A 27640-nucleotide genomic window follows, 5' to 3' on the forward strand; every position below is an offset into this window, starting at 1 on the left:
GTGAACTTGCGCTGCACTGCAGTTATTTTTGATTGTTACGAAAGGACAGGAACTGGATATATAATTGTAAAAGGGTTATTTTAAAAAAAATAAAGGAAATAATTAAGAGAAATGATTGCAGGAAGTTGTGCAACCTTTTGTTGTAAACCATGGAAAGACTTATGAACCATCTTTAAAAAGCTTGCTAATACTAAAACCAGCAAGCTTGGACTAAGCAACTGTCGCACAACATTGATTAATTACCAAACCAAAACAAAATGAGAAATAAAGAGGAAAATTATTCAGGTTCTTCAGTCAGGATTTCTCACTATTTGCCTTAAGCCAACAAATGTCAACAGCACCATGAATAGCACCAGTGGTCATCCAGAAGGTTGTGTCCAACCAAGGAGAAAGGAAATAAAAACTAACAGAGACATTTTTTACATAGAGTTGCCCAGAGTAGGTGAATCAAGGACAAGAGGACATAGGTTTACAGTGAAAGGGAAAAGATTTAACAGGAATCTGAGGGGAAACTTTTTAACTTTTTCATGCAAAGGGTGGGAGGTGTATGGAACGAGCTGCCCGAGGAGGTAGTTGAAGCAGGTACCATCGCAAAGTTTAAGAAACATTTAGACAGGTACATGGATAGGACAGATTTAGAGGGATGTGGGCCAAAGGCAGGTAGTTGGGACTAGTATAGATGGGACATGTTGGCCGGTGTGGGCAAGTTGGGCTGAAGGGCCTGTTTCCCCACTGTAAGACTCTATGACTCTATGAGACATGTCATAAGAGTAGAATTAGGCCAGTAGACCCTACACGGTCACTCAACTGCAGAAGAATGCGAGAAGGAGCTTCCACGTGTTAACAGGGGTAGTCAGAACCACTGGTGCAAACAGCTGCAGGTGAGATTGGTATGGGACATGGGGCAGAAGATAAATGGACCAACTGGATGGCCTTAATTCACCTCCATACCCAGGTCAGTCATTCATAAGATGACTTGGTGACATGAGAATGACTTGCGACTGCAGTGCAAAAAAGCCCCCTGCGACATGTTTTGGTCTGCACATTGTTTGATGATGCACGCATGGAATTGAATGGCTTTTGGATGAAAATAAAAACTACCAAGAGGCTGACAAAAATATTAATTTAAGCAATGTAAATTAATTCAAAGGGAAATCTCGTCTGTATAGGTCTCTAATGTTACCCCACTTTTTAAGAAAGGAGGGAGAGAGAAAACGGGTAATTATAGACCAGTTAGTCTGACATCAGTGGTGGGGAAGATGCTGGAGTCAATTATAAAAGACGAAATTGCTGAGCATTTGGATAGCAGTAACGGGATCATTCCGAGTCAGCATGGATTTACGAAGGGGAAATCATGCTTGACAAATCTACTGGAATTTTTTGAGGATGTAACTAGGAAAATTGACAGGGGAGAGTCAGTGGATGTGGTGTACCTCGACTTTCAGAAAGCCTTCGACAAGGTCCCACACAGGAGATTAGTGGGCAAAATTAGGGCACATGGTATTGGGGGTAGGGTACTGAAATGGATAGAAAATTGGTTGACAGACAGAAAGCAAAGAGTGGGGATAAATGGGTCCCTTTCGGAATGGGAGGCAGTGACCAGTGGGGTACCGCAAGGTTCGGTGCTGGGACCCCAGCTATTTACAATATACATTAATGACTTAGAAGAAGGGATTAAAAGTACCATTAGCAAATTTGCAGATGATACTAAGCTGGGGGGTAGTGTGAATTGTGAGGAAGATGCAATAAGGCTGCAGGGTGACTTGAACAGGTTGTGTGAGTGGGTGGATACATGGCAGATGCAGTTTAATGTAGATAAGTGTGAGGTTATTCACTTTGGAAGTAAGAATAGAAAGGCAGATTATTATCTGAATGGTGTCAAGTTAGGAGGAGGGGGAGTTCAACGAGATCTGGGTGTCCTAGTGCATCAGTCAATGAAAGGAAGCATGCAGGTACAGCAGGCAGTGAAGAAAGCCAATGGAATGTTGGCCTTCGTAACAAGAGGAGTTGAGTATAGGAGCAAAGAGGTCCTTCTACAGTTGTACCGGGCCCTGGTGAGACCGCACCTGGAGTACTGTGTGCAGTTTTGGTCTCCAAATTTGAGGAAGGATATTCTTGCTATGGAGGGCGTGCAGCGTAGGTTCACTAGGTTAATTCCCGGAATGGCGGGACTGTCGTATGTTGAAAGGCTGGAGCGATTGGGCTTGTATACACTGGAATTTAGAAGGATGAGGGGGGATCTTATTGAAACATATAAGATAATTAGGGGATTGGACACATTAGAGGCAGGAAACATGTTCCCAATGTTGGGGGAAGTCCAGAACAAGGGGCCACAGTTTAAGAATAAGGGGTAGGCCATTTAGAACGGAGATGAGGAAGAACTTTTTCAGTCAGAGAGTGGTGAAGGTGTGGAATTCTCTGCCTCAGAAGGCAGTGGAGGCCAGTTCGTTGGATGCTTTCAAGAGAGAGCTGGAAAGAGCTCTTAAGGATAGCGGAGTGAGGGGGTATGGGGAGAAGGCAGGAACGGGGTACTGATTGAGAGTGATCAGCCATGATCGCATTGAATGGCGGTGCTGGCTCGAAGGGCTGAATGGCCTACTCCTGCACCTATTGTCTATTGTTGCTTAACTACTTCAAAAAATAATTGGCCAAGTCTCCTACCATCCTGTCCAAAATTGCCATAGACTTTAGGTTTCACGAAAGATCCCTATTACATTCTGTTCATGATTATAAACTTCAAATTAGAATTTACTTTCATTTTATTTCTCTCTCCCGTTCCTCCCCAATCTTGAAGATATTGTCCAGAGGTTCAGGTGCAGATGGCGCTGTGAGTGGTGGGACCTGAGGTGCCCCAGACACAGGCGACTTGGACCTTATAATGGAGCCTATGTGAAACTGGAAAATGTTGAAGATGATTGCATTATTAAATAGCAGGTCATGGCTCTTTAGCTGCAACTGCTCCCAAACAGCATGTTAACAATTTAGAATTTACTTGCTTTCCCGTTGGGAAAAGTGGAAACGCTGGTTCTGGGGCTGCTTCTCATTTTACAGCTGTGGATTATAGAGCTCTTGAGTACAAATTTCCAAAATTAAATAAGTAAGGCAGGAACATGATACTTGCAAGACTGGGCACAAACATGCAATGTAACTAAACATTCTTGATTTTCACTGCAAATCAATTATTTTTCTGGAATATTTAGATGACTGTCTGATTTTGTTATAGTCTTGAGTATTGCACAATTAACTTGTTTTTATTTATGCAGAACTGTAAAGTTTCCACACTGGTGGAGATCTGCCTTTTAACTGTGTATCACATCCACATTCATGCATTCCAAATTGAACATGTTTGATAAAGAGTGTTTTATCCAACACCCCAGCAACAAGCAACATGAAATATAAAGCAGTTTGATTTAGTAACATTAAGAACCAGCCCATTTTCAAATCACATAGCAATTGTTCCACAACATACTGAAAGGTGAACAAATCATGGGATTCAATAGCAACAAGGGAGCCAGCATTTAAAAATAGAAGTGGAGCATAATTAATTTATTGACAAGATAGAAATTTCAAGTAATTCGTGCTGCAGTGAGGAATCTCTGAGCCTCATTAAACTGATTGAATGGCAAATTTCTAAATGAAGGGAGATAACGAATTAATCCAATCAAATAATTCTTTTAAAGTAAATGATATTTTAAGCATGTTCATTCAAAAATGTTTTTTTCCTTTTTAAGTTACCGTACAAAACTCATAATTTGAATGACAATTTTCTTCATAAATTTGCAGATGACTTCAAAATTGGTGGTATAATGGATAGTGAGGAAAGATATCGAAGTTTACAACAGGATTCAGATAAATTGGGAAAGTGGGCCAAGGAGTGGTGAATAGAGTTTTACTCTGATAAATTTGAGGTGTTGCACTTTGGAATGTCAAACCAGGGCAGGACATTCACTGTAAATGGTAGAGTGCTGGAGAGTGTTGAAGAACAGAGAGAACCGGGCGTTTCGGGCCTTGGTTCCCTGAAAGTGGACAGTCAGATGGACAGTGTGGTAAAGTAGGCCTTTGGCACACATGCCTTAATTAGGAAGGGCATTGAGCACAAACGTTGGGATCTCATGGTGCAGCTTTACAAATCATTGATGAGACCACTCTTGATGGACTGTGTACAGTTCTGGTCGACCCAGCTATAGGAAGGATGTCATTGTTGGAAAGGGTTGAGAAGAGATTCACCAGGATGATACTTGTGCTTATGGGATTGAGTCATAGGGAGGGGTTGGATAGTCTGGAATTTTTTGGGGGCCTAGGAGGCTGAGGGGGTGACCTTATTAAGGTGCATGAATATGAGGGGCATGGATAAAGTGAACGCTCAAATTTTTTTTTCTAAAACTAGGGTATAGGCTTAAGGTGAGAGTGGAAAGATTTAAGAGAGACCTCAGCAGCTACTTTGTCACTCAGAGAGTAGTCCGTATCTGGAATGTGCTGCCAGAGAAAGCAAAGAAGTGATACAATTACAATTTAAAGGACATTTGAAGATAGACACAAAATGCTGGAGTAACTCAGCTGGACAGGCAGCATCTCTGGATAGAAGGGGATGGGTGACATTTCGGGTAGAGACTCTTCTTCAGACGGACATTTGGACAGACATACGGATAGGAAGGGTTTAGCGGGCTATGGGTCAAATACAGACAAAGGGGACTACCCAGTATGCCAAGCTGGTTGGCATGGACAAGGTGGGCTGAAGGGCCTTTTTTTGTGCTGCATAACTCTGTGACTCTATGGCTCCAATTTACATATTACCTTTAGAAAGGTCTGCACCCAGATGCGAGATCGAACCTTTAGTACTGCACTCTGTCCTCTCCGCAGATGATCAACATGACAGACTATTTTTGTACATTCAATGTTGCTGCAGTTCTGTAAAACAAAACAGTTAATAAGAAATTCTACTGACTGTGGAATGAAATTTGACGGTTTCACATAATTCCAAGATTTCCTTTTGCTACAGGCAATCATAAATTTAAAAACAAACTCAAAACAGGCCATTGCATGTAACTCTTATAAAATGTGTTTTTATGTATTTATATTATTGGAAAGAAAGCTTGTAAACATTTTTGCGGTAACTGCCCTCCCCAACTAGTTTCATGTCTTGCCATTCTGTCCTGGACTGCTGTGCCAGTGCGAATAAAGGGGGTACTGAAAAAAATAATATTTTTCAGCTACATTCATTATTAAAACATAGAAAATAGAACAGTACAGCACAGCCTCTTTGGCCCACAATGTCCGTGACGAACAGGATGCCAAATTAACCTATTCTCCTCTGCCGCCACGTGATCCATATCCCTCCATTTCCTGCACATCAATGTACCTGTAGATTAGTGTAATGGTGTCACTCATGTTATGTGTCATGCTTTTGTAGTTACGCCCCTTTAGCTTTTGAGTGACCACTGCTTGCGAGATTCAGGTTAGTGGAACGTGCAGGCGTGAGGTCATGCTTGCTATGTAGTTAATAAAGTCTTTGGATCGTTATCCAGGTGTAAGGCTTCAGTTATTATACGGTCAGCACAACATGGTGTCAGAAGTGGGATACGAACCCATGCCTCCATTTGGAGACCCTTTAGCTTTTGAGTGACCACTGCTTGCGAGATTCGGGTTAGTGTAAATGGAACGTGCAGGCGTGAGGTCGTGCTTGCTATGTAGTTAATAAAGTCTTTGGATCGTTATCCAGGTGTAAAGCTTCTGTTATTATACGGTCAGCACAACAGTACCCATCTAAAGCCACAATCCCATTCTTAAATTCAGTATCGTATTAGTCTCCACCACCGCCTCTGGCAACATATTCCAGGCACAGACCACTCTCTGTGTAAAACATTTGCTCTGCTTCACTGTTTTAATCTGAGCCACTCTCACCTTTAAGTTACGTTTTCCATCCTAGGAAAATGGTTCTACATAGATACATAGAAATTAGGTGACTGTCTATGCCTCCCATAATTTAATATACTTCTATCAGGTCTCCCTTCAGCCTCCGATGCTCCACAGGAAGCAATGCAAATCTGTCCAAATTCTCCCCCTAGCTAATCCAGGCAGTCTCAAGGTAATGTCAGTAATAGTTTCCCTGGACCTTCTCCTAAAGCCTCACTGTCTGAGTAGTTATCAAACTTTAGATATTTGCTTCCTTACTAGTATTTCAAAATTCTTCATTACACATTGCAGTCCATGCTGTTTCAAGATGATAGAAAGAACAACAGAAGATTGCAAACCAATATGTTGCATAGATCAGGTCCAGCATCAGACCAGTTCTTCTAGTGTTGAAGCTAAAATAGAAACAAGGAACTGCAGATGCTGGTTTACAAAAAAGAACACAAAGTGCTGGAGTAACCCAGTGGGCCAGGATGCTGCCTGACCTGCTGAGTTACTCCAGCACTTTGTGTCTCTTTTTGGCGGTGTCAGTTTGATATCTAATTTAAAATACATTTGCATTTCACACCATTTTCTGTGAATGTCTTGCAACAACAGAAGTACAAATACTGATGGCGAAAATCATTTTTCTGAAGCTTAAAATAAATTTTCAATCATATAAAAAGTTGGATAAAATGTTAGAAGGTAGTTTTTGTGAGAACTCACAGCTGACATAGGGTGTGGCTTGGGAACTAAGAGATCTGATCTCATGTAACCAACTCACAGGCTGCCCCATTTCTGCTGTTTAATTTTAGGATTAAAACTATGTCGAGCTTCATTCCAATTTGTAAATCACAGGCTTAAAATGTTCCATGAAAATAATGTGTGTCTCCAGGCTAGATTCTTCCAAAGATATTTTCTCCATAAAAACTGAGGATATTTAAAGCCACAGGACCTGGCCACAGAAAGTAAAATTATGGTTTCTATTTAAGATTAAGATTGTGTTTCAAATTCAATTTTTCCCCACGGGTATTGTTTGCGTTTTCAATCTAGTGTCAATCCTCCCACGTGAACCTTTAATTTTTTCTGGGTTCCTGTGGACATTTACCGAACAGGTAGGAAAGGATGGTTATTTGAGGGGACTCTCATAGCACAATAAAATTAGGAGTAAGACATTTGTGGCAGGTTTACTAAACCTGAAAGGACTAAGATCTGAAGTACCTCAGTCATCCTGATATTAACCATGGCAGCTATATTATGGATTCTTCCAAATGTAAATACTTTTATTGGGGGATGTCTATGGTATCTCTGATACTGTACAATGTCATGCAGCCCACAATGGATTAGAAATGCCTCTTCACTCACAAATGAAAATATTACTCTTGTGCTACAAGCTTCTAAATCATCTCAAGGCTTATTTTGAAAAGAGCTGCCAATTAGTGGAAACCTGAAAACATTCTGTTATCCTGTTTGCATGGCACCAGGAAGAAGGGACATCATGCGGGGGTGAGATGGGAATTTAAACTTCAATGAATAATCCTTCCACCTTTCAAATAAAATGATCACTAGCTAATTTGACTGGTGTAGAGTCATAGAGTTGTACGGCAGGGAAACAGGCCCTTCAGCCCAACTCATCCATGCCAACCTAGACGCCTGTATAAGTTTTGCTGCATTTTGCCTATATCTATCCATTCTTTTTCTATTCATGTAAATGTCCAAATACTTTTAAAAAATTTGTTATTGTACTTTTCTCTACCACCTCCTCTGGCAACTCATTTCGTATATCCACCATCCTCTGGATGAAAAACCTGCCCTTTAGATCTCGTTCACATATTTTTCCTCACCTTAAAGCAATGCCTCTAGACGAGACTACCATGGGAAAAGGATTGGGATTATCTACTCTGTCTATGCACTTCAATTTTATAAACATCTATAAAGTCGTCCTTCAGCCTTTTATTGATGCAGTGTGAACCCTAATCCCAGTTTTTCCAATCTCTCCTTTTAACTAAAACCCTCCGTTCTCAACAGCATCCTGGTGGTTCGCTTGTTTGTACTTTATCTTCACAACATCTTGGGCCAAACTGTCCTCACCTGTGATATCCTACTCGTGGGTTAGCTTGTCTTTAATGTTTGTGCCCACACACTGAAGTGTGGTTTAGTTTAGTTTAGTTTAGAGAGACAGCGAAGAAACAGGGCTTTCGGCCTACTGAGTCCGCACTGACCAGCGATCCCCGCACACTAACACTATTCTACTCATACTAGGGACAATTTACATTTTTATACCAAGCCAATTAACCTACAAACCTGGACATGTTTGGAGTGTGGGAGGAGGCCGAAGATATCGGAGAAAAGCCATGCAGGTCACGGGGAGAACGTACAAACTCCATACAGACAAGCAACCGTAGTCAGGATCGAACCCGGGTCTCTGATGCTGTAATGCAGCATCTCTACTGCTGCACACCTTGGTTGTTGGACATTAGCCGGAGATCGGAAGCCAGTGCAACTACCCTCTAGCATCAACAGCCAATGGTAGAGCACTGAAATACAGAGCTGAGGAACTCTGTACACTTGGACATTGGGCTTCTCAGCTTAATGTCAGACAGCGTAAGTAACACATTCCATTCACATGAATAGGTCATTGATCTTGGTTAAAAAAGGTTCAGAGGAGACAAAAGAAGCTGCAGATGCTGAAATTCTAAGCAAAACATAAAGTGCTGGAGGAACTCAGGACAGGTGATATTTTGGGTCTTAACCCAACATTCCCTAAAAAGGTAAGTGATTTGGTCTCCTAATTTGAGGAAGGACGTCCTTGTTATAGAGGCAGTGCAGCGTAGGTTCACGAGGTTGATCCCTGGGATGGAGGGACTGTCATATGAGGAAAGATTGGAAAGACTAGGCTTGTATTCATTGGAGTTTAGAAGGATGAGAGGGGATCTTATAGGGACGTATAAAATTATAAAAGGACTAGACAAGCTAGATGCAGGAAAAATATTCCCAATTTTGGGGGAGTCCAGAACCAGGCGACACAGTCTAAGAATAAAGGGGAGGCCATTTAGAACTGAGGTGAGAAAAAACTTTTTCACCCAGAGTTGTGATTTTTGTGGAATTCTCTGCCACAGAAGGCAGTGGAGGCCAATTCACTGGATGAATTTAAAAGAGAGTTAGAGCTCGAGGGGCTAGTGGAATCAAGGGATATGGGGAGAAGGCAGGCACAGGTTACTGATTGTGGATGATCAGCCATGATCACAATGAATGGCGGTGCTGGCTCAAAGGGCCAAATGGCCTCCTCCTGCACCTATTTTCTATGTTTCTATTTGCCTTTATTTCTTTGTTTCATTTCGTGGGTTTGATTAATTTCGAATGGGCAAAGCTATTTGGCATTAGCGTTGCTTTATTGTTGACTTGCGTACTGAGTATTTTTAATTGCATCTATTGTTTTATTATTTAGTTATAATTTCATGTTTTTAATTATATGTCTGTGAACTGTTCGCATCTGCCTCGAATTACCAGAAACATTAAAAAACAGATTAGATGTCTTTGACTGTGGCAAGCTATCAAAGAGTGTGCTGAGTGTTCCTGGGTTGGAGCCTCAGGATGCACTGCCTGAGTGAGGCCTTGTTGCTGTTTGAGGACAATTCCTTTCTATTGTCACGACTGTGGCTGTCAGCCTGAAGGTCAACTAGAACCGCAAATCCACAAAGGAAATGCAGTCACAGTAATAGTGAATGTGGACAGTGGGCCTGATGGAGCACCATCTGGACAGGTGGGGTTTAATAATTCTGTTATATTATAGAACAGTACAGCACATGAACAGATCTTTCCTCATTGCAAAAAAAAGCTGCGGAGACCAAATCTTAAATATATTCTTAGGACATAAAATAGTACAGCACCGGAACAGGCCCTTCATTCCGCAATGTCTGTGCAGAAAGTGATGTCAAGGTAAACTAATATCCTCTGCCTGTACTTGATCCATAACCATCCATACCACTCCATTTTCAGTCAGAATCTTTTTCCCAGGGTGGAAATGTCCAACATTAGAGGGCGTAGCTATGAGGCGAGGGGGAAAGTTTAATGGAGATTGGAGCGCAATGCCATGGGTGGTGCTGAAGGCTGATATGATAGTGGCGTTTGAGGTTTTTAGACAGGCACCTGGAAGAGCAAGGAATAGAGGGACCATGTACAGCCAGATGAGATCAGATTAATTTGGCATCAAGTTCAGCACAAACATGGTGGGCGGAGGGATGCCTGCGCTGTACTGATCCATGTTCATTGATCCTCTTCCGAGGGGATGATCAATGAAATAACATTATTTCATTAATTAAATATACGAATGACTGACTTACCAGCAGAATCTTTTTCATTTTTTTGTTGGTGGCTGCAATGCATTTGTTAAATTTTTAAAGCAGATTTCTGATGGTATGAGGAATCGAATAAACATATATACTGTATATATTTATACCAAGCCTCGAGAAACTACATCTAATAAAATCTCAAATTCTCAACTCATCAAGTAATAGAATTGCTGTTATGTTTCATTTACTTACATTGTAACTCTACCTTCTGTGCTTTAAAACATTAATATTGATTATGATCATAATATTCCTAAACATATAAATCTGGATGTACCACAAACAGTGTGCAAAGTGCATTTGCCATTGAAAACGGTTATTAAGGAAACTCATTTCCAGAAATAACTAAATTATTCATTGATCATTCATCAAGCTGAATACACACAGGTCTGTTTAAACCCTCAACAACTACTTGCAGAAAGTACATTCACACAAAAATAAGACTAGATCACATCAGAAAAGACTCACAAATAACAATTTACTGTCAATCATGAAAAGGTAAATAAATCAAATGCATGTAGAGGTTAAATTATTCAACAGAGTATCAGGGGTTATGAGGAGAATGCAGGAGAATGGGGTTGAGAGGGAAAGATAGCTCAGCCATGATTCAATGGCAGTCGACTCGATGGGCCTAATGACTTAATTCTGCTTCTATCACTTATGAAGTTAAGAACAAGGCTTTTGAATCTTTCTAGTTCATACATGCAATTATTTCAGAAGGAAATCTCTGTTAATAATCTGTTGAACCAACTGAATGGATTTGCAGTTTGCTTTAGAAATCATGTTTTCGTTGATTTTGAGTATGCCTGTCGTAGATCCAGCCGAGACATCAGAAGAGACAGGCAATGGCTGGCCACATTATCTATTAACCCTACCATTTTGACTGAAGCTTTATACCAAAGCTTTATACACGAAATGCTGGAGTAACTCAAACGGGTTAGGCAGCAACCCTGGAGAGCATGAATAGGCAACATTTTGGGTCGGAACCCTTCTTCAGACCATTAGTGTGGTGATGGGAGGGGGGCGGGGGGATATGGGTGGGAAAGAAAGCTGGGAGAGAGTAGGGGCAAGACAGAGCATGGCCGGTAATAGGTGAATGCAGGTGAGGGAGTTATTTGATTTGCAGATTGTTGGACAAAGGGCAGAGATGAAGAGACAGGTGTGAACCGAAAGGATAAGGGGTTGTGAATTGTAAAGCTGGGGATAGAATAGTTGCAAATTGTGTATCCATTGTAAATGGTACAAGTGGAGGGGGAGGTTTATACCAGTTGCCTTGAGGACATACCTGAGAAGTAGGAGTGCTGCATTATACACAAATGCCCCCAAACCAGGTAAATGGGATAGCCCAGAATACCAATTTGGTCACAAGGGCCAAAGGGCCTGTACCTGTGATGTTTCAGTTTAGTTTATTGTCATGTGTACTAAAGCACAGCAAAAAGCTTTTGTTGCGTGCTACCCAGTCAGCAGAAAGACAATACATGACTACAATCGATCCATTTACAGCGTTATGATAAAGGATACATGATAAAGGAATAATGTTTAGTGCACGGTAAAGCCAACAAGGTCTGATCAAGGATAGTCTGAGGGTCATCAAAGAGGTAGATAATAGTTCAGCACTGCTCTCTAGTTGTGGTAGGATGATTCAGTTACCTGATAATAGCTGGGAAGAAACTGTCCCCGATTCTGATGGTGTGCTTTAACATACTTCTATACCTTTTGCCTGATGGGAGAGGGGAGAAGAGGGAGTGGCCGGGCTGCGATTTGTCCTTGATTATGCTGCTGGCCTTGCCGTGGAGGTTGGTTTGTGTGATGGTCCACAATGTATAATTCAGACTCAATGATATATTAAGATGTAGACTACTGAAAGCTTCAAGCTGCAAGGAGAAGTTAGTCAAACTCAGATATTCTTGTTCGCTGCAGTGCCAGGTGACTTGATAAAGTGTATAAAATTATGAGAGGTATTGATAGGACAGATAGTCAAAGACTTTTTCCCAGGGTGGAAATGTCGAATACCAGAGGCTATAAGTTTATGGTGAAGATGTTTAAAGAAGATTTGCGAGACAACTTTATTGACACACAGAACAGTATGTGCCTGGAACACGCTGCCAGAGGAGGTGGTAGAAGCTGTTGCAACAGCAATATTTAAGGGGCCTTAGACAGACACATGAACAAACAGGAAATAACGGGATATTGGCTATGTGCAGGCAGATGGGAATAATTACATTGTCATCATGGTTGGCACAGGTATGGCACAGAAACCGGCCTCCAGTCCACTGAGTCCGCACTGGCCAGCAATCACCCGTACACTAGTTCTATCCTGCACGCTAGGGACAATTTACAGAAGCCAATTAACCTACAAATCTTCACGTCTTTGGAGTGTGGGAGGAAACTAGAGCACCCATAAAACACACAGGGAGAACGTGCAAACTCCGTACAGAGAGCACCCATAGTCAGGATCGAACCCGGGTCTCTGGCATTGCAAGGCAGCAACTCTAGTGTCTTCAAACAAAAACAAAAGAAAGTTTGCCTGCCTTTTATGGTCAAACCACAGAATCTCACCTACAAATCTAAACTTTGTAAGTTTGAACTATTAATTAAAGCAATATACAATTTGACTGAACATTTCACAACACATCTTCATTAGTTGTGTCTGTAGTGGGTGCGGTCACCGCAGTAATCAGGCCAGACGCCAGGTGAGTAATTAATAACTTTATTACTTGTGGTATCAAACACCGCACTCAAGAAGAACGTGAGTCGACACACCCAAACCCTTTATAGTCCCAGACCACCTGACCCAAGGGGACTGACCCAGGAAGTGACCTAATCCCTCCCGTCCACTGAGTGCCGAGTGGAATGACCAAGGGAGTGGCCTAGCCCCCGGGTGCCACCACAGGACCCCCCCCCCCAAGAACCGAAGGCACGAAACGGACAGGGGGACGGACGAAACGGCCAGCCCGTGTGCGCGCCACGGCGGGCGCAGGAAGCAGAACCACCCCGCCAGGGGAAGGCACCCGCGGGAACTTCGGGGGTAAGGGCCGGGACGCGGGACGACCCCGAGGGCGAGGCTGCGCCAGTAGCACCGGCTGGCTAATGTCCACATGCGCCGGCTTCAGCCGTGAAAGAGAGACCGTCTCAGGACGACCCCCCATGTCCAACACGAAGGTGGCAGAGCCCCGCTCAAGCACTTTGAACGGTCCCTCATAAGGCCGCTGAAGGGTTGGCCGGTGGGCATCCCGACGCAGGAACACAAAAGGACAGTCCTGCAGGGCGGAAGGGACATGTGACCGCACCGAACCGTGGCGAGACGTCGGCACTGGCGCCAGCGAGCCCACCGTCTCCCGAAGGCGTTGCAGGGCGGCTGAGGGCTGTTCTGCCTGACCCTGGGCGGAGGGAACGAACTCTCCGGGCACCGTCAACGGAGCCCCGTAAACCAATTCCACCGAGGAGGTGGCCAAGTCCTCCTTGGGGGCGGTGCGGACACCCAGTAAAACCCACGGCAACGCGTCAACCCAGTCCGGGCCAACGAGCCGGGCCTTCAGAGCGGCCTTGAGCTGGCGGTGGAAACGCTCCACCAGGCCGTTCGCCTGCGGATGGTACGCTGTGGTGCGGTGCAGGTTAACCCCCAGCAGTTGGGCCATGGATGACCACAGCTCGGAGGTGAATTGTGGCCCCCTGTCGGACGTGATATCGAGCGGAACCCCAAATCTGGCAATCCAATTTGCCGCCAAGGCACGGGCACAAGTAGAGGCACACGTGTCCGGCAGTGGAACTGCCTCCGGCCACCGCGTGAAACGGTCCACCATTGTCAGGAGGTAGGTGAAACCCCGAGAAGGCGGCAGCGGCCCCACGATGTCCACATGGATGTGGTCAAAACGGTGGCGAGGGACGGGGAACTCCTGGAGCGGCGCACGCACATGCCGCTGTACCTTTGAGGTTTGGCACGGGATGCAGGTGCGCACCCAATGCCCAACCTGCTTGCGTAACCCGTGCCAAACGAAACGGGAAGCCACGAGGGTCGTCGTCGCCCGAATGGAAGGGTGGGACAGCCCGTGGAGCACCTCAAACACCCGGCGTCGCCAGGCAACAGGCACGATTGGGCGTGGCTGCCCGGTGGACACATCGCAAAGCAGCGTCGCGCCCCCAGTGCCACAGGGAACGTCCTCCAACCTGAGGCCCGAAACGGCGGTACGGTAGGCGGACATCTCGTTATCGGACAGCTGGGCCGCCGCCAGGGCTGAGTAGTCGATTCCATCAGCCACTTGCAGGACGGCGTGGACCGCGGGTCGAGACAAGGCGTCGGCCACCCGGTTGTCTTTACCCCCGATGAAACGGATGGAGGTAGTAAATTCCGAGATGTAAGCCAGCTGCCGCTGCTGGCGAGCTGACCACGGGTCGGACACCTTGGCGAAAGCGAAAGTAAGGGGCTTGTGGTCCGTGTACGCGGTGAAAGTCCACGGGTGCCGCCACATGTCCATATTACTTTCAGTAAATTTGGTGGGTTGCTTGATGAGGAGGTCAGAGATTATGCAGCATAAAAACAAGCCCTTCAGCCACCACGTCCGATCTAACTATTGTGCCTATCTATAATCCCACTTCCCTCCATTAATTCTGTATCGATCTTTGCTTTGCTCATTCATGTACTAGATGCCTCTTTAATGTTCTTACTGTTCCTGCCTCCACCACTTCTCCTAGCTGCTCATTCCGGATACCAACTACTCTTTGTGTGAAAGATTTACCCCCTCAGATCCCCATTATACCTCCTCCCTCTCACCTTAAACCTATGCCCTCGAGCTTTGGACATTCCTACCGTGGAAACAAACAGACTTTCTATCTTATCTATGCCTCTTTTAATTTTGGAAAAAATATAGAACAGAACAATACAGGCACTGGTCCTTTGCCCCAAAATAGCTGCATTGGTCATGTTGCCAATCAAACTAATCTCATTACCTAAAAATGGTCTGTATCCATATATTCCCTGCCTAATACTGTGCATTCAGAAAGTATTCAGACCCCTTCACTTTTTCCACATTTTGTTACGTTACAGCCTTATTTTAAAATGGATGAAATTCTTTTTTTTTTATCATCAATCTACCCACAATACCCCAGAATGAAGAAGCGAATACAGGTGTTTAGAAATTTTCGCAAACTAATTAAAAAGAAATACCTGAAATATCACATTTACATAAGTATTCAGACCCTTTGCTGTGACACTCAAAATTGAGCTTAGGTTCATCCTGTTTCCGTTGATTATCCTTGAGATGTTTTTACAACTTGATTGGAGTCCACCAGTGGTAAATTAAATTGATTGGACATGATTTGAAAAGGCTCACAGCTGTCTATATAAGGTACCACAGTTGACAGTGCACATCAGAGCAAAAACCAAGCCATGAAGATGATGGAATTGTCCGTAGACCTCCGAGACAGGATTGTGTTGAGACACAGAACTGGGGAAGGGCATAAAACTATTTCTGCAGCATTGCAGGTCCCGAAAAGCACAGTGCCCTCCGTCATTCTTAAATGGAAGAACTTTGGAACCACCAGGACTCTTCATAGAGCTGGCCATCTGGCCAAACTGAGTAATCAGGGGAGAAGGGCCTTGGTTAGGGTGGTGACCAAGAACCCGATGGTCACTCTGACAGAGCTCCAGAGTTCCTCTGTGAAGATGAGAGACTCTTCCAGAAGGAAAACTATATCTGCAGCATTCCATCAATCAGACCTTTAGGGTAGAGTGGCCAGACGGAAGGCACTCCTCAATAAAAGGCACATGACAGCCCGCTTGGAGTTTGTCAAAAGGCATCTAAAGGACTCTCAGACCATGAGAAACAAGATTATCTGGTCTGATGAAACCAAGATTTAACGCTGGCCTGAATGCCAAGCGGCACCGCTCATCACCTGGCCAATACCATACCTACGGTGAAGCATGGCAGTGGCAGCATCATGCTGTGGTGGTTTTCAGCGGCAGGAACTGGAAGACTAGTCAGGATTGAGGGAAAGATGAACGGAGCAAAGTACAGAGAGATCCTTGATGAAAACCTGCTCCAGAGCGTTCTGGACCCGAGACTGGGGCGGAGGTTCACCTTCCAACAGGACAACGACCCTAAGCACATTGCCAAGACAACGCAGGAATGGCTTTGTGACAAGTCTGTGAATGTCCCTCAGTGGCCCAGCCACAGCCCGGACTTGAACCCGATCGAACATCTCTGGAGGGACCTGAAAATAGCTGTGCATTGATGTTCCCCATCCAACCTGACAGAGCTTGAGAGGATCTGCAGAGAAGAATGGGAGAAATGACCCAAATACAGGTGTGCCAAGCTTATGGTGTCATACCCAAGAAGACTTGAGGCTGTAATCACTGCCAAATGTGCCTCAACAAAGTACTGATAAAGGGTCTGAATACCTATGTAAATGTGATATTTCAGTTATTTCTTTTTAATTACTATGCAAAAATTTCTAAACACCTGTTTTCGCTTTTTTATTATGGGGTATTGTATGTAGATTGATGATTAAAAAAAAAAGAATTTAATCCATTTTAAAATAAGGGAAAGATGAACGGAGCAAAGTACACAGAGATCCTTGATGAAAACCTGCTCCAGAGCGTTCTGGACCTGAGACTGGGGCGGAGGTTCACCTTCCAACAAAACGTAACAAAATGTGGAAAAAGTGAAGGGGTCTGAATACTTTCTGAATGCACTGTAAATGCCTGTCTAAATGTCTCTTAGACATCACTCTCACGTCTGCTTCCACCATCTCCCCTGGCAAAACATTTCCAGACACTTACCACTCTGTGTAAAATAATTTGTCTCGCAAATCTTTAAACTTTCCCCCTCACCTCTTAATGTTTTGCCCTCTATTACTTGACATTTCCAGTCTGGGAAAAAACAACTCTAACTATCTACACTATCTTTGCCTCTGATAATTTTATAAATTCCTATCAGGTCGCCCCTCAACCTTCAATGCTCCAGGAAAACCTATCCAAATTTGTCCATCCCCTCATTATAGCCAATACTCTCCGATCCAGGTAACAGGCCCTTCCACACCTCTTCGACACTCTCTCCAAAGCTTCCACATCCTACCTTGATGCAGCAACCAGAACTGCACACAATTTATATATACCTCTATCATATCATATCTTGTAGACAATAGATTTAGATTTTTTTAGATTTAGAGATACCGCGCAGAAACAGGCCCTTCAGCCCACCGGGTCCACACCGCCCAGCGATCCCCGCACACTAACACTATCCTACACCCACTAGGGACAATTTTTACATTTGCCCAGCCAATTAACCTACATACCTTGTACGTCTTTGGAGTGTGGGAGGAAACCGAAGAGCTTGGAGAAAACCCACGCAGGTCACGGGGAGAACGTACAAACTCCGTTCAGACGCCGCCCGTAGTCAGGATCGAACCTGAGTCTCTGGCGCTGCATTCGCTGTAAGGCAGCAACTCTACCGCTACGCCACCGTGCCGCCATAGGTGCAGGAGTAGGCCATTCGGCCCTTTGTGCCAGCACCACCATTCAATGTGATCATGGCTGATCATCCACAATCAGTATCCCGTTTCTGCCCTCTCCCCATATCCCTTGACTCCACTATCATTAAGAGCTCTATCTAACTCTCGCTTGACAGCATCCAAAGAATTGGCCTCCACTGCCTTCTGAGGCAGAGAATTCCACAGATTTACAACTCTCTGAGTGAAAAGGTTTTTCCTCATCTTGACCTCCTTTACTCCAGGGAAACAGACCCAGCCTATACAATCTCTCCTGATAACCCATACCCTCTAGTCCATGCACTCTCATGAATACTTTCTGCACCCTCTCTAGCTTAATCTCATCCTTCCTCAAGGGTGGTGACCAGAACTGCAGTTTTCCAAGTGAGACCTAACCAACATTTTGTACAATTATAACACAATGTTCCAACTCCAGCTGTCAGCTACAGTTTATTTATCATGTACCAACTATTTAAAGTTATTTATGCAGCTTTAAAAAAATCCCATTAGCATAATAGCAAGGGCTGAATTGTTTGCCACGATCTGCTGAGAACAGCACAATGTAGTAAACAGAATCAAACCATTACTTAGGCTGGAGAGTGATTCCAACTTGGTTACCATATACTGCTGTTGGGAGTACAGAATAGATACAGGAAAAATGCATTTTCTAGAAGGATGAATGAAGGTAAATGATTTTTGAACCATTAGTCACGCTCTTTCCTTACCAGAATTCGTGCACGATCATGCTTTAACGGCTGTGGTAACCTCACTTCTCGCCTTGTGATGTGATGTGTAGGTGTAGAAGGGACTCGCAAGGGGATAGGCTCCCCAACAGCTGCCGGACCAGCAGTCTGCAATCAGAAAAACGATACACCTTGAGAATAACCTGAGCGATGACCAGGAAAGCTATGAAACTCTACCTCTTTGGTAGGCACGCTTCAGATTTAGCAGCATTCTGTTCCTGTAAATTGAATCAGTCGACTGAAACTGTCACACCAGTTAACCTCGTCCAGTGGTCTGAAAGTCCAGTAACATATTGCACAGCTTGCTGCTATCCATCATCCACTTTAATACATTAATGCATTATAGTATGGTTACCTTTGGGTTCCTGCCAAAAAAACTGTGATACCAAATGTTTACATCTTTTATAATACTGTTCTGCTCGAGCAAAATGCTTCACCTCAGCAAATATATGGTCAGAATTTGCTGTAAAAATAACCCAATTAGTTTAGTTTAGAGATACGGCGTGGAAACAAGCCCTTCGGCCCACCGAGTCAACACCGACCAGTGATCACCCCAACATTAGTTCTTGTCTTACTCGTTAGGAACAATTTACAGAAGCCAATTAACCTAAAAACCTGCACATCTTTGGAATGTGGGAGGAAACCGGAGCACCCGCAGCAAACCCACGCGGTCACAAGGAGTGTAAGAAAATAACTGCAGATGCTGGTACAAATCGAAGGTATTTATTTCACAAAATGCTGGAGTAACTCAGCAGGTCAGGCAGCATCTCAGGAGAGAAGGAATGGGTGACGTTTCGGGTCGAGACCCTTCTTCAGACTTCACGCGGTCACAGGGAGAACGTACAAACTCTGTACCTACAGATCTCATAGTCAGGATCAAACCCAGGTCTTGGCATTGTGAGGCAGCAACTCTACCACTATGCCACTGTGCCGAATTGTATTCAGTTACTTGTGATTAAATAGCAGTTCCATCTCCAGGCAAGGAGCAGATTCATAGTGGACATGCTACGCATGTTGTTTGAGTTGATATCCCTTTGTGAGGTCTTGGTGTTGACCTTTTCCTTTAGGTACATGTTATAATAACTCATGAATTGCTCATTAAACTAATTTTCATAAATTAAACTTGTCATTAGAAGTAAAGGAACCCCTTTAAAGATATAATAAGTGAAAATAACTACCAATTATGCTCATTGACATAGACAATTAAATATTACCAGTTAATTTCCTCTTTACTTCAGGCTTTAGAGGATTGTGGTTCAAAAATACATGTTTTATATATTACTTCTTAACATTTCCTCTTTGAATCTTTTCTCTCTTTATAAACATAGCACAAAAAGTAAGGAAATTTGTGTTTGGTAGATTATTTCTTTGTTGTAACAATGCTTCTTGGCAATAAATCTTATACCGTTGGAAAGCTTGTTTATTTCCCTTTTAAATGGTGCCACATTTGAAGGAACATGCATTTGTGGGATGAGCAGCAGAGCTGAGTATATGGGTTGCGCCCATGAAAAATTCGCCAAATCTCTGCCAATGCCAAACAGCTTATTCTGCCATTGACTCTTGTTCGGTGTTGTTTGGTGGATTGGATGATTGAAGTCTGAAGAAACAAGACATATTGGCAATTTAACAATTTATTCATTTAATAAACAGGAGCCACAGTAGCGTGTGGAAGAACCATACACAGCCATAACAGCCTGGCACCTCCTCCTCATGCTGGTCACCAGCCTGGTCACACACTGTTGTGGGATGGCATCCCATTCTTGTCAGCACCTGGGGGTACCAGAAGCTCAAAACAAGAGTCAATAGCAACTGCAGAATAAGCTGTTTGGCATTGGCAGAGAAGATTTGGCAAATTTTTCATGGGCGCAACCCATATACTCAGCTCTGCTGCTCATCCCACAAATGCATGTTCCTTACAAATGTGGCACCATTTAAAAGGGAAATAAACAGGCTTTCCAACGGTATAAGATTTATTGCCAAGAAGCATTGTTACAACAAAGAAATAATCTACCAAACACAAATTTCCTTACTTTTTGTGCTATGTTTATATGCATTCCTTCCTCCAACATTTTTATTTTTGCTTCAAAACTTGAGTTGACATTGAATCACCTTAATTCCCTCATCAGATTCCTTCCTCTGTTCATTTTGTAATCCCTAGACCAATGAAAGAGCAAAATGCAGGTGTTGTCAGGTGCCAAGTGCCCCTTGCTTCTGCCGAGCTCTTATCAATTGCGCTTTTAGCAGTATTCATGCCAAAACTGATGGATATCCTGTTAAAGTAAATGCTGGACCAAAGCTTTATCTCACATCTATGCTATTTCTACCTGCCATCCTGCTTTAAATTTGATTCACATTAATTGTAGGAGGAGGACCTTGATAACGTTCCCATTTTAGGTTTATTATTGTCTAATTACCAAGGTACCAGGAGCCACAGTTTAAGAATAAGGGGTAGGCCATTTAGAACGGAGATGAGGAAAACGTTTTTCAGTCAGAGAGTTGTAAATCTGTGGAATTCTCTGCCTCAGAAGGCAGTGGAGGCCAATTCTCTGAATGCATTCAAGAGAGAGCTAGATAGAGCTCTTAAGGATAGCGGAGTCAAGGGGTATGGGGAGAAGGCAGGAACGGGGTACTGATTGAGAATGATCTGCCATGATCACATTGAATGGCGGTGCTGGCTCAAGGGGCCAAATGGCCTACTCCTGCAGCTATTGTCTATTGTCTATTGTCTACAGTGAAAAGCTTTGTTTTGGCATGCTATGCAAACAGATCAGATATACCACACATAAATACAATCAAGTCAAATAGATAGAGCAAAGGGAAAGATGCAGAGTGCAGAATATACCCCCCTATAGTTCTCTGCATTGTGAAGCATTGTGTCTCATCAGTTCCATAGACAAAGTGCAATGTCCACAATGGGGTGGGGATGAATTGGACAGTCGCCTAGCTTATGGAAGCACCATTCAGAAGTCTGATTATAGCAGGGGGAAGAAGAAATAACTGGGATAAGACAAATCTTTGATTTTGTTTGCTGCTTTACTGAGGCAGCATGAAGTGCAGATGGAGTCTACAGTGGGAAGTCTGGTCTGTATGATGGACTAGGCTACATCTGCAACTCTGCAATTTATTGTGGTCTTGGGCAGAGCTGTTCCCAAACCAAGCTGTGATGCAACCTGGCAGTACGCTTTCTATGGTGCATCTGTAATAAATTGCAAGAGTCATTGGTGACATGCCAAATTACTCCAGCATTTTGTGATGCCAAATTTCTTCAGTCTCCTCAGGAAGTAGAGATGTTGGTGCGCCACCTTGGCTGTCACATCAATGTGATTGGTCCATGACTTATCGTTGGTCATTTTAACACCAAGGAACCTGGGCTCTCATTCCCATTCCCACTTCAGCACCATGCTGATTGAGGCATATGCTCCACCGTGCTCCCAGGAGTCAGTAACTAGCTCTTCCATCTTGCTGACATTGTGGGAAAGGTTATTGTCCTGACACCAAGTCACAAGTTTCTCTGACTCCTTTCTGTACTCCGTCTTGTCATTGTCCATAATTCGACCCACCACAGTGGTGTTATCTGTCAACTTGTAGATATAATTAGCACTGAATATGGTTGCACAGTCGTGAGTGTTTAAGGAGTATAGTGAGTATTATTTTTGAACACGTCAAAAGCTCCAAGAAGCTTCTGTGAAGAAACTAAAAGAATGGGATCCTTCTTTCTGAAGCATCAATAACTGAGCAGAGCTCGTGGCTGGGAATTCTGAAGAACATACTTTCCTATTTTGTCCACTTTTAATATCCTCTCTGAATTCAATGAATGGACACTCAGAGACCATTATCTCTACCAATTCAGGCTGTTTATGTTTGATAGGAAACACAGCCAATATTTTAAACTGTTCCATTTTGCTTCAACCAGGAATCTTCTCAATCTAATCAGAAATGTAGATGTGTTTCAAATATGGTAGAAAATCTGGGTGGAACGGGAAACAAATTCTGCACCAGGATATGGCTGGGAGATTTTAATTTTAGTTTAGTTTAGAGATACAGAGTGGAAACAGTCCATTCGGCCCACCCAGTCCGTGCCAACCAGCAATCCGTTCACACTAACATTATCCTACACACACTTGGGACAATTGTATCAAGCCAATTAACTGACAAACTAGTACATCTTTGGAATGTGGGAGGAAACCAGAGCTCCCGGGGAAAACCCATGCAGGTCACCGGGAGAATGTACAAACTCCGTACCGGCAGCACCCAAAGTCTAGAATCGAACCCGGGTCTCTGGCGCTGTAAGGCAACAACTCTACCACTGTGCCACCATGCCGCCCTTTGTGCTGATTGGGAAGGCTAACTTGCTTTGGCTGAAGAGCCAGTTCCTGTGTTGTACCATTCTGTTTGCATTAAAACAGAACATCACTGAGTTTAAGGAAATGTAAGTTTCCCTGTACTTAAACCTTCTTCTCAGAGGTGTACATTAGTTTTCCTTTGCCAAGTCTAGCTTAGCACAGTCTCAGCGGACAAGGCCTCCAGTGTAGCTACTGGGTTAGAAAGGTCAAACCCCACCACTGGATGCTAAGTCAAATTTGACAATGTAGGCCAGACGATGCCAGCAAAACTGAGCCAGAAAGGTTGTACCCCCTGCACTTCTGCACGGGCCCTGAATTTCCTGCCATTAAGGGAATTACCGGCAATTTTGGATTAAATTACCAGCATTTCCCCAGCTAGTTTCAGCTCACTGTTTTATCATTCAATCACAGTTCCCTTTAAAAACTCACTTGTAAACACCTCTCTAATTATACCCAGGATCTTTCCATGTATTTTTGTGGTTAGTTTAGTTTAGTTTAGTTTAGAGAAGCAGCGTGGAAACTGGCCCTTCAGCAATCCCCGGCAACCAGCAATCCCCATACACCAGCACTACCATAAACACTAGGGACAATTTACAATTTTTACCGAAGCCAATTAACCTACAAACCTGTACATTTTTCAAATGTATGAGGAAACCGGAGCTCCCGGAGAAAACCCATGAGGTCCCAGTGAGAACGTATAAACCCTGTACAGATAGCACCCGTAGTCAGGATCGAACCCGGGTGTGGTAGGGGGGAGAAAGCTGGAAGGGAGGAGAGGCAGGACAAACCTAGGCAATTAATAGTGAGGGGTGGTTTTGAAAGGCAGATGATTGGACAAAGGCCAGAAATGAAAAGGGAGGAGTGGGACGAAAGGATTGAAGAGATGCGAATTATGAAGCTGGAGGAAGGAATGTAGGTGGAAGGGGGTGGGAGATTTGGTGCGAGTCGAGGTGGGGCACAGGGAAGAGGGGGGAAGAAAGGAGGGTAGTTTAGGTCATTAACCTAAAATTGGAGTAATCAGTGCTCATACCGTTGGGTTGCAAGCTACCTAAGTGGAATATGAGGTGCTGTTTCTGCAGTTTGTGTGTGGCCTCACCCTGGCAATGGAGGATGCCCAGGACAGAAAGGGAAGATAGGGAATGGGGAGTTAAAATGGTCAGCGACTGGGAGATCGCATAGGACTTGGTAGACCGAGCGTAGGTGTTCAGCGAAACATTTGCCAAACCTACGCTTGATCTAGCCGATGTACAGGAGGCCACATCGGGAATACCAGATGTAGTAGATGATGTCAGAGGAGGTGCATGTGAAGCTCTGTCTCACCTGGAAATACTGCTGGGGTCCCTAGAAGGAGGGGTGGGAGGAGGTATAGGGACAGCTGTTACATCTCCTGTGGTAAGGGGGTGGTTTGGGTGGGAAGGGATGAGTGAACCAAGGGGTTGCAGACGGAGTTTGATCTTGCACTCCCTCCCCCTCCCCCCCCCCAGAACGTATCTTTCCCCTGGAACTTATCTTTCACCCCAGCAGCCCCCGCATCCAACATATCATTCCATTCCCCAACATTTCCTTCACCTCCAATGTGATCCCACCACCAGTCACATCTTTCCATCCCCATCCCTTTTCCCCTTCTGCAAAGACCACTCCCTCAAACTCCTTGGTTCACTCATCCCTTCCCACTCGAACCACCCCCTCCCCAGGAACTTTCTCCTGCAACTGCAGAAGATTTGTTTTTGTTTCAGCTTCCATCATCTGCAGTTTAGGTTTTTTTTTCTCTTGCTTTTCTCAGCTAGACTCTCAGCTATGTTAATGTTGGCAGTCACTTGCAGTCTACCAAGAGGCCACCATCTGATAGCTGAGGTTCTTTTTAAATCTGATGAGTCAGGAGGAACAGAAATATTCCTTCCAACTCCACAGAACCCCCAAGAGCTGCTTTCAACTCATAATGAACTAGCTTGTATTCAAGTCCTTCCACACCAACCACAGGACACCCCTCAGGCACTGCATGCACTCTTGCATTGATTTTACTTTTAAATGAGCCTTTAAATGCCTTCGGAACATAATGCCTCATGCACTGATGAGATGATGGAAATGTCAACCAAAGAATGTCAACTGGTGCACTGTCAGCTGACCACAATCCTTGCACTCTGCCAATCTCCAAATGATCTCTGGGGGCAAGGCACAGAGGCAGATTACGTAAAAACAAGAAACTGGAGCAGGACTAAACTGCTCTGCCATTCAGTGAGATCATGGCGACTCCAATGTTGAACTCAACACCACTTTGCCATGCTCCCCTCCATATCTCTTGTAGTTCAATATCTGTCCATCACTGCCTTGATTATATTGAATGACTGCACCTCCATAAGTCTCCAAAGTAAAGACTTCAAGACAGTTATGACTCTGAGAAAAAAATTCCGCAGGATATTGTATAAAAGGAATGCCGGATAGAGCGGAAAGAGAATCAAGTCCAAGAGGCAGCAGCAATGTAGAAAAGCATTGGGGCTTTGATGAGCGTCAGGCTTTGGTGAGTGAGAGTTTTGGTGAGCGAGAGTTTTGGCGATTGCAGGTTTTGGCGAACGGGCTTTTGTGATTATGCGTTTTGGCGAACGCGAGTTTTGGTGATTGCGATCCTTGCACTCTGCCAATCTCCCGGTGGCTGAGCACTTCAACTCCCCCTCCCATTCCCAGTCTGACCTTTCTGTCATGGGCCTCCTCCAGTGCCATAGTGAGGCCCACCGGAAATTGGAGGAACAGCACCTCATATTTCGCCTGGGCGGCTTGCAGCCCAGTGGTATGAACATCGACTTCTCCAAATTTAGATAGTTCCTCTGTCCCTCTCTTCCCCTCCCCTTCCCAGATATCCCTCTATCTTCCTGTCTCCACCTATATCCTTCCTTTGTCCCGCCCCCCTGACATCAGTCTGAAGAAGGGTCTCGACCCGAAACGTCACCCATTCCTTCTCTCCTGAGATGCTGCCTGACCTGCTGAGTTACTCCAGCATTTTGTGAATAAATACCTTCGGTGTGTGAGTATTGGTGAGCGAGTACTGGTGAGCAAGTATTGGTGAGCGTGTATTGGTGAGCGTGTATTGGTGAGCACAGGTTTTGGTGATTGTGAGCTTTCGAGAGTGCGAGTTTTGATGACTACGGGTTTTGGTGAACGTGGACTGGTGAGCATGAGTTTTGGTGAGCGCAGGTTTTGCTGACCGTGGGCTTTGGCAAGCATTGGACTTTGGTGTGTATAGGCTATGGCAAGGAGCATGAGTAGTGATCTGGTAAGGTTTCTTTCTTCTTTTTCCTAGTGGAAGGATATAGAGTCTAGCACAGTGGATGCTCCTCCTATAGTACATGAGAGACCGAGGATGTTTCTAATGTGTCGAGTGACATCATCTGAGGGAAGCGTCTCCTGACTGCAGGGAGCAGCTGGAACTGTGGTTAGACTCGCTGTGGAGCATCCAGAATGTGGAAAATGTCATAGCTTGTATGCTAACGAGTAGGTCATGATACAGGTATAGAAAAAAAGGTCATGGGTGAACACCAGGAAGGGCAATAAGTGCAAATAAGTAGTGCAGGTGTCCCCTGTGGACATTCCCCTCTTAAACAGGTATAAAATGTTCGACTGGTTAATATAATTAATCACTGATAATTGATCCATTGTATCCTTATTGTTGTGTTATTGTATTTAATGTGCTTGTAAACCTGAAGCAAGTAGGAATTACATTGTTTAGGTCCTGGTGCATTTGGCAATTAAACACTCTTGACAGTAATATCTTCATAAGTGTAGGCACAAACAACTAGATGTGCTTGTTTAAAAAAGGCACTAAGTGCCAGAGTTCTCCGGCACTTTATACCCTCCATAAATGTTGAGCGAACCTCATTAAGCAATATTCTATCACATTTCCATCAAAGCTACATTGGAGTAATGACACAAAATTGAGAACATTCAGAACTGTGTGATTTTTACCCATGAGCAACAAAGAGAATTGCTTGTAACATTTTAAACCATTATTGGAAAATTTGCATCCAGGTTGGTGTTTCAATGAATCTTGGTCATAAGGGTATGAAATCACAGGCTCAGATTAGTCAAGAATAACTTGGGAACAGTCTTCTCCCAGACACCCAATTGTTTTAATTAAAACCTTGAAATCATTTCAGAGGTAGTTGGTTATTATACAATATGTAGAGAAGAAAGTGTTTTCTGAATAAATAATCTAAATGGATTTCCACATTTTTATTGCGAATGATTTGAAACTATTTGAAATCGCATTTGCTTCATTTCATTTTTAGATTTCTCATGGTATCATCAGATGTTAAGCCGAACATGATCATACCTTTGTGATTCTCTACAAGTGCTACATACTTTATTCACAATGGAAGATGTTTCCCATTATATGAATTTGTTTAGGCTGCATTTGGATTATTGCATGCCGTTCTGGTCGCCCCAATACAGGAAGCATGCGAGGAATTTGGAAGGGTGCAGAAGATGTTTATCAGAATGATGCCTGGATTAAAGGATATTAGCTTTCGGGAGAGTTTGGACAGTCTCAGATTGTTTTCCCTGCAATGCTAAAGGCTGAGGGGAGACCTGATAGAAGGATATACATTTATGAGAGGCATAATAGGGTAGACAGTGACAACCTTTTTCCCCAAAATAAAAATATCAAATATTAGGGGAGCATAGCTTTAAGGTGAAAGGGGCAAAGTTTAAAGGAGGTGCGTGGGGCAATTTTTTTTACAGGACATGGTGAGTGCCTGGAGCTCACTGCAAGAGTGGTGATGGTGGTAGATATGATAGTGTCATTTAAGAAGCTTGTGGATAGGAACACGGATATTCAAGG

General features: G+C 43.9%; 1 protein-coding gene across 1 annotated transcript in view; it reads right to left on the minus strand.

Annotated features, from left to right (window-relative positions):
• itga8 (integrin, alpha 8) overlaps window positions 1-27640 on the minus strand; it is a 222036-nt gene that overhangs the window by 41469 nt on the left and 152927 nt on the right. Inside the window, exons 26-27 of the mRNA XM_078417154.1 lie at window positions 18449-18574; window positions 4795-4908 (exon numbers count right to left, since the gene is read on the minus strand). Of these exons, the coding sequence (XP_078273280.1) occupies window positions 4795-4908; window positions 18449-18574 (240 nt within the window). The remainder of the gene's footprint in view (window positions 1-4794; window positions 4909-18448; window positions 18575-27640) is intronic.

Source organism: Rhinoraja longicauda, chromosome 2 (assembly GCF_053455715.1).
Source record: "Rhinoraja longicauda isolate Sanriku21f chromosome 2, sRhiLon1.1, whole genome shotgun sequence".
NCBI lineage: Eukaryota > Metazoa > Chordata > Chondrichthyes > Rajiformes > Arhynchobatidae > Rhinoraja > Rhinoraja longicauda.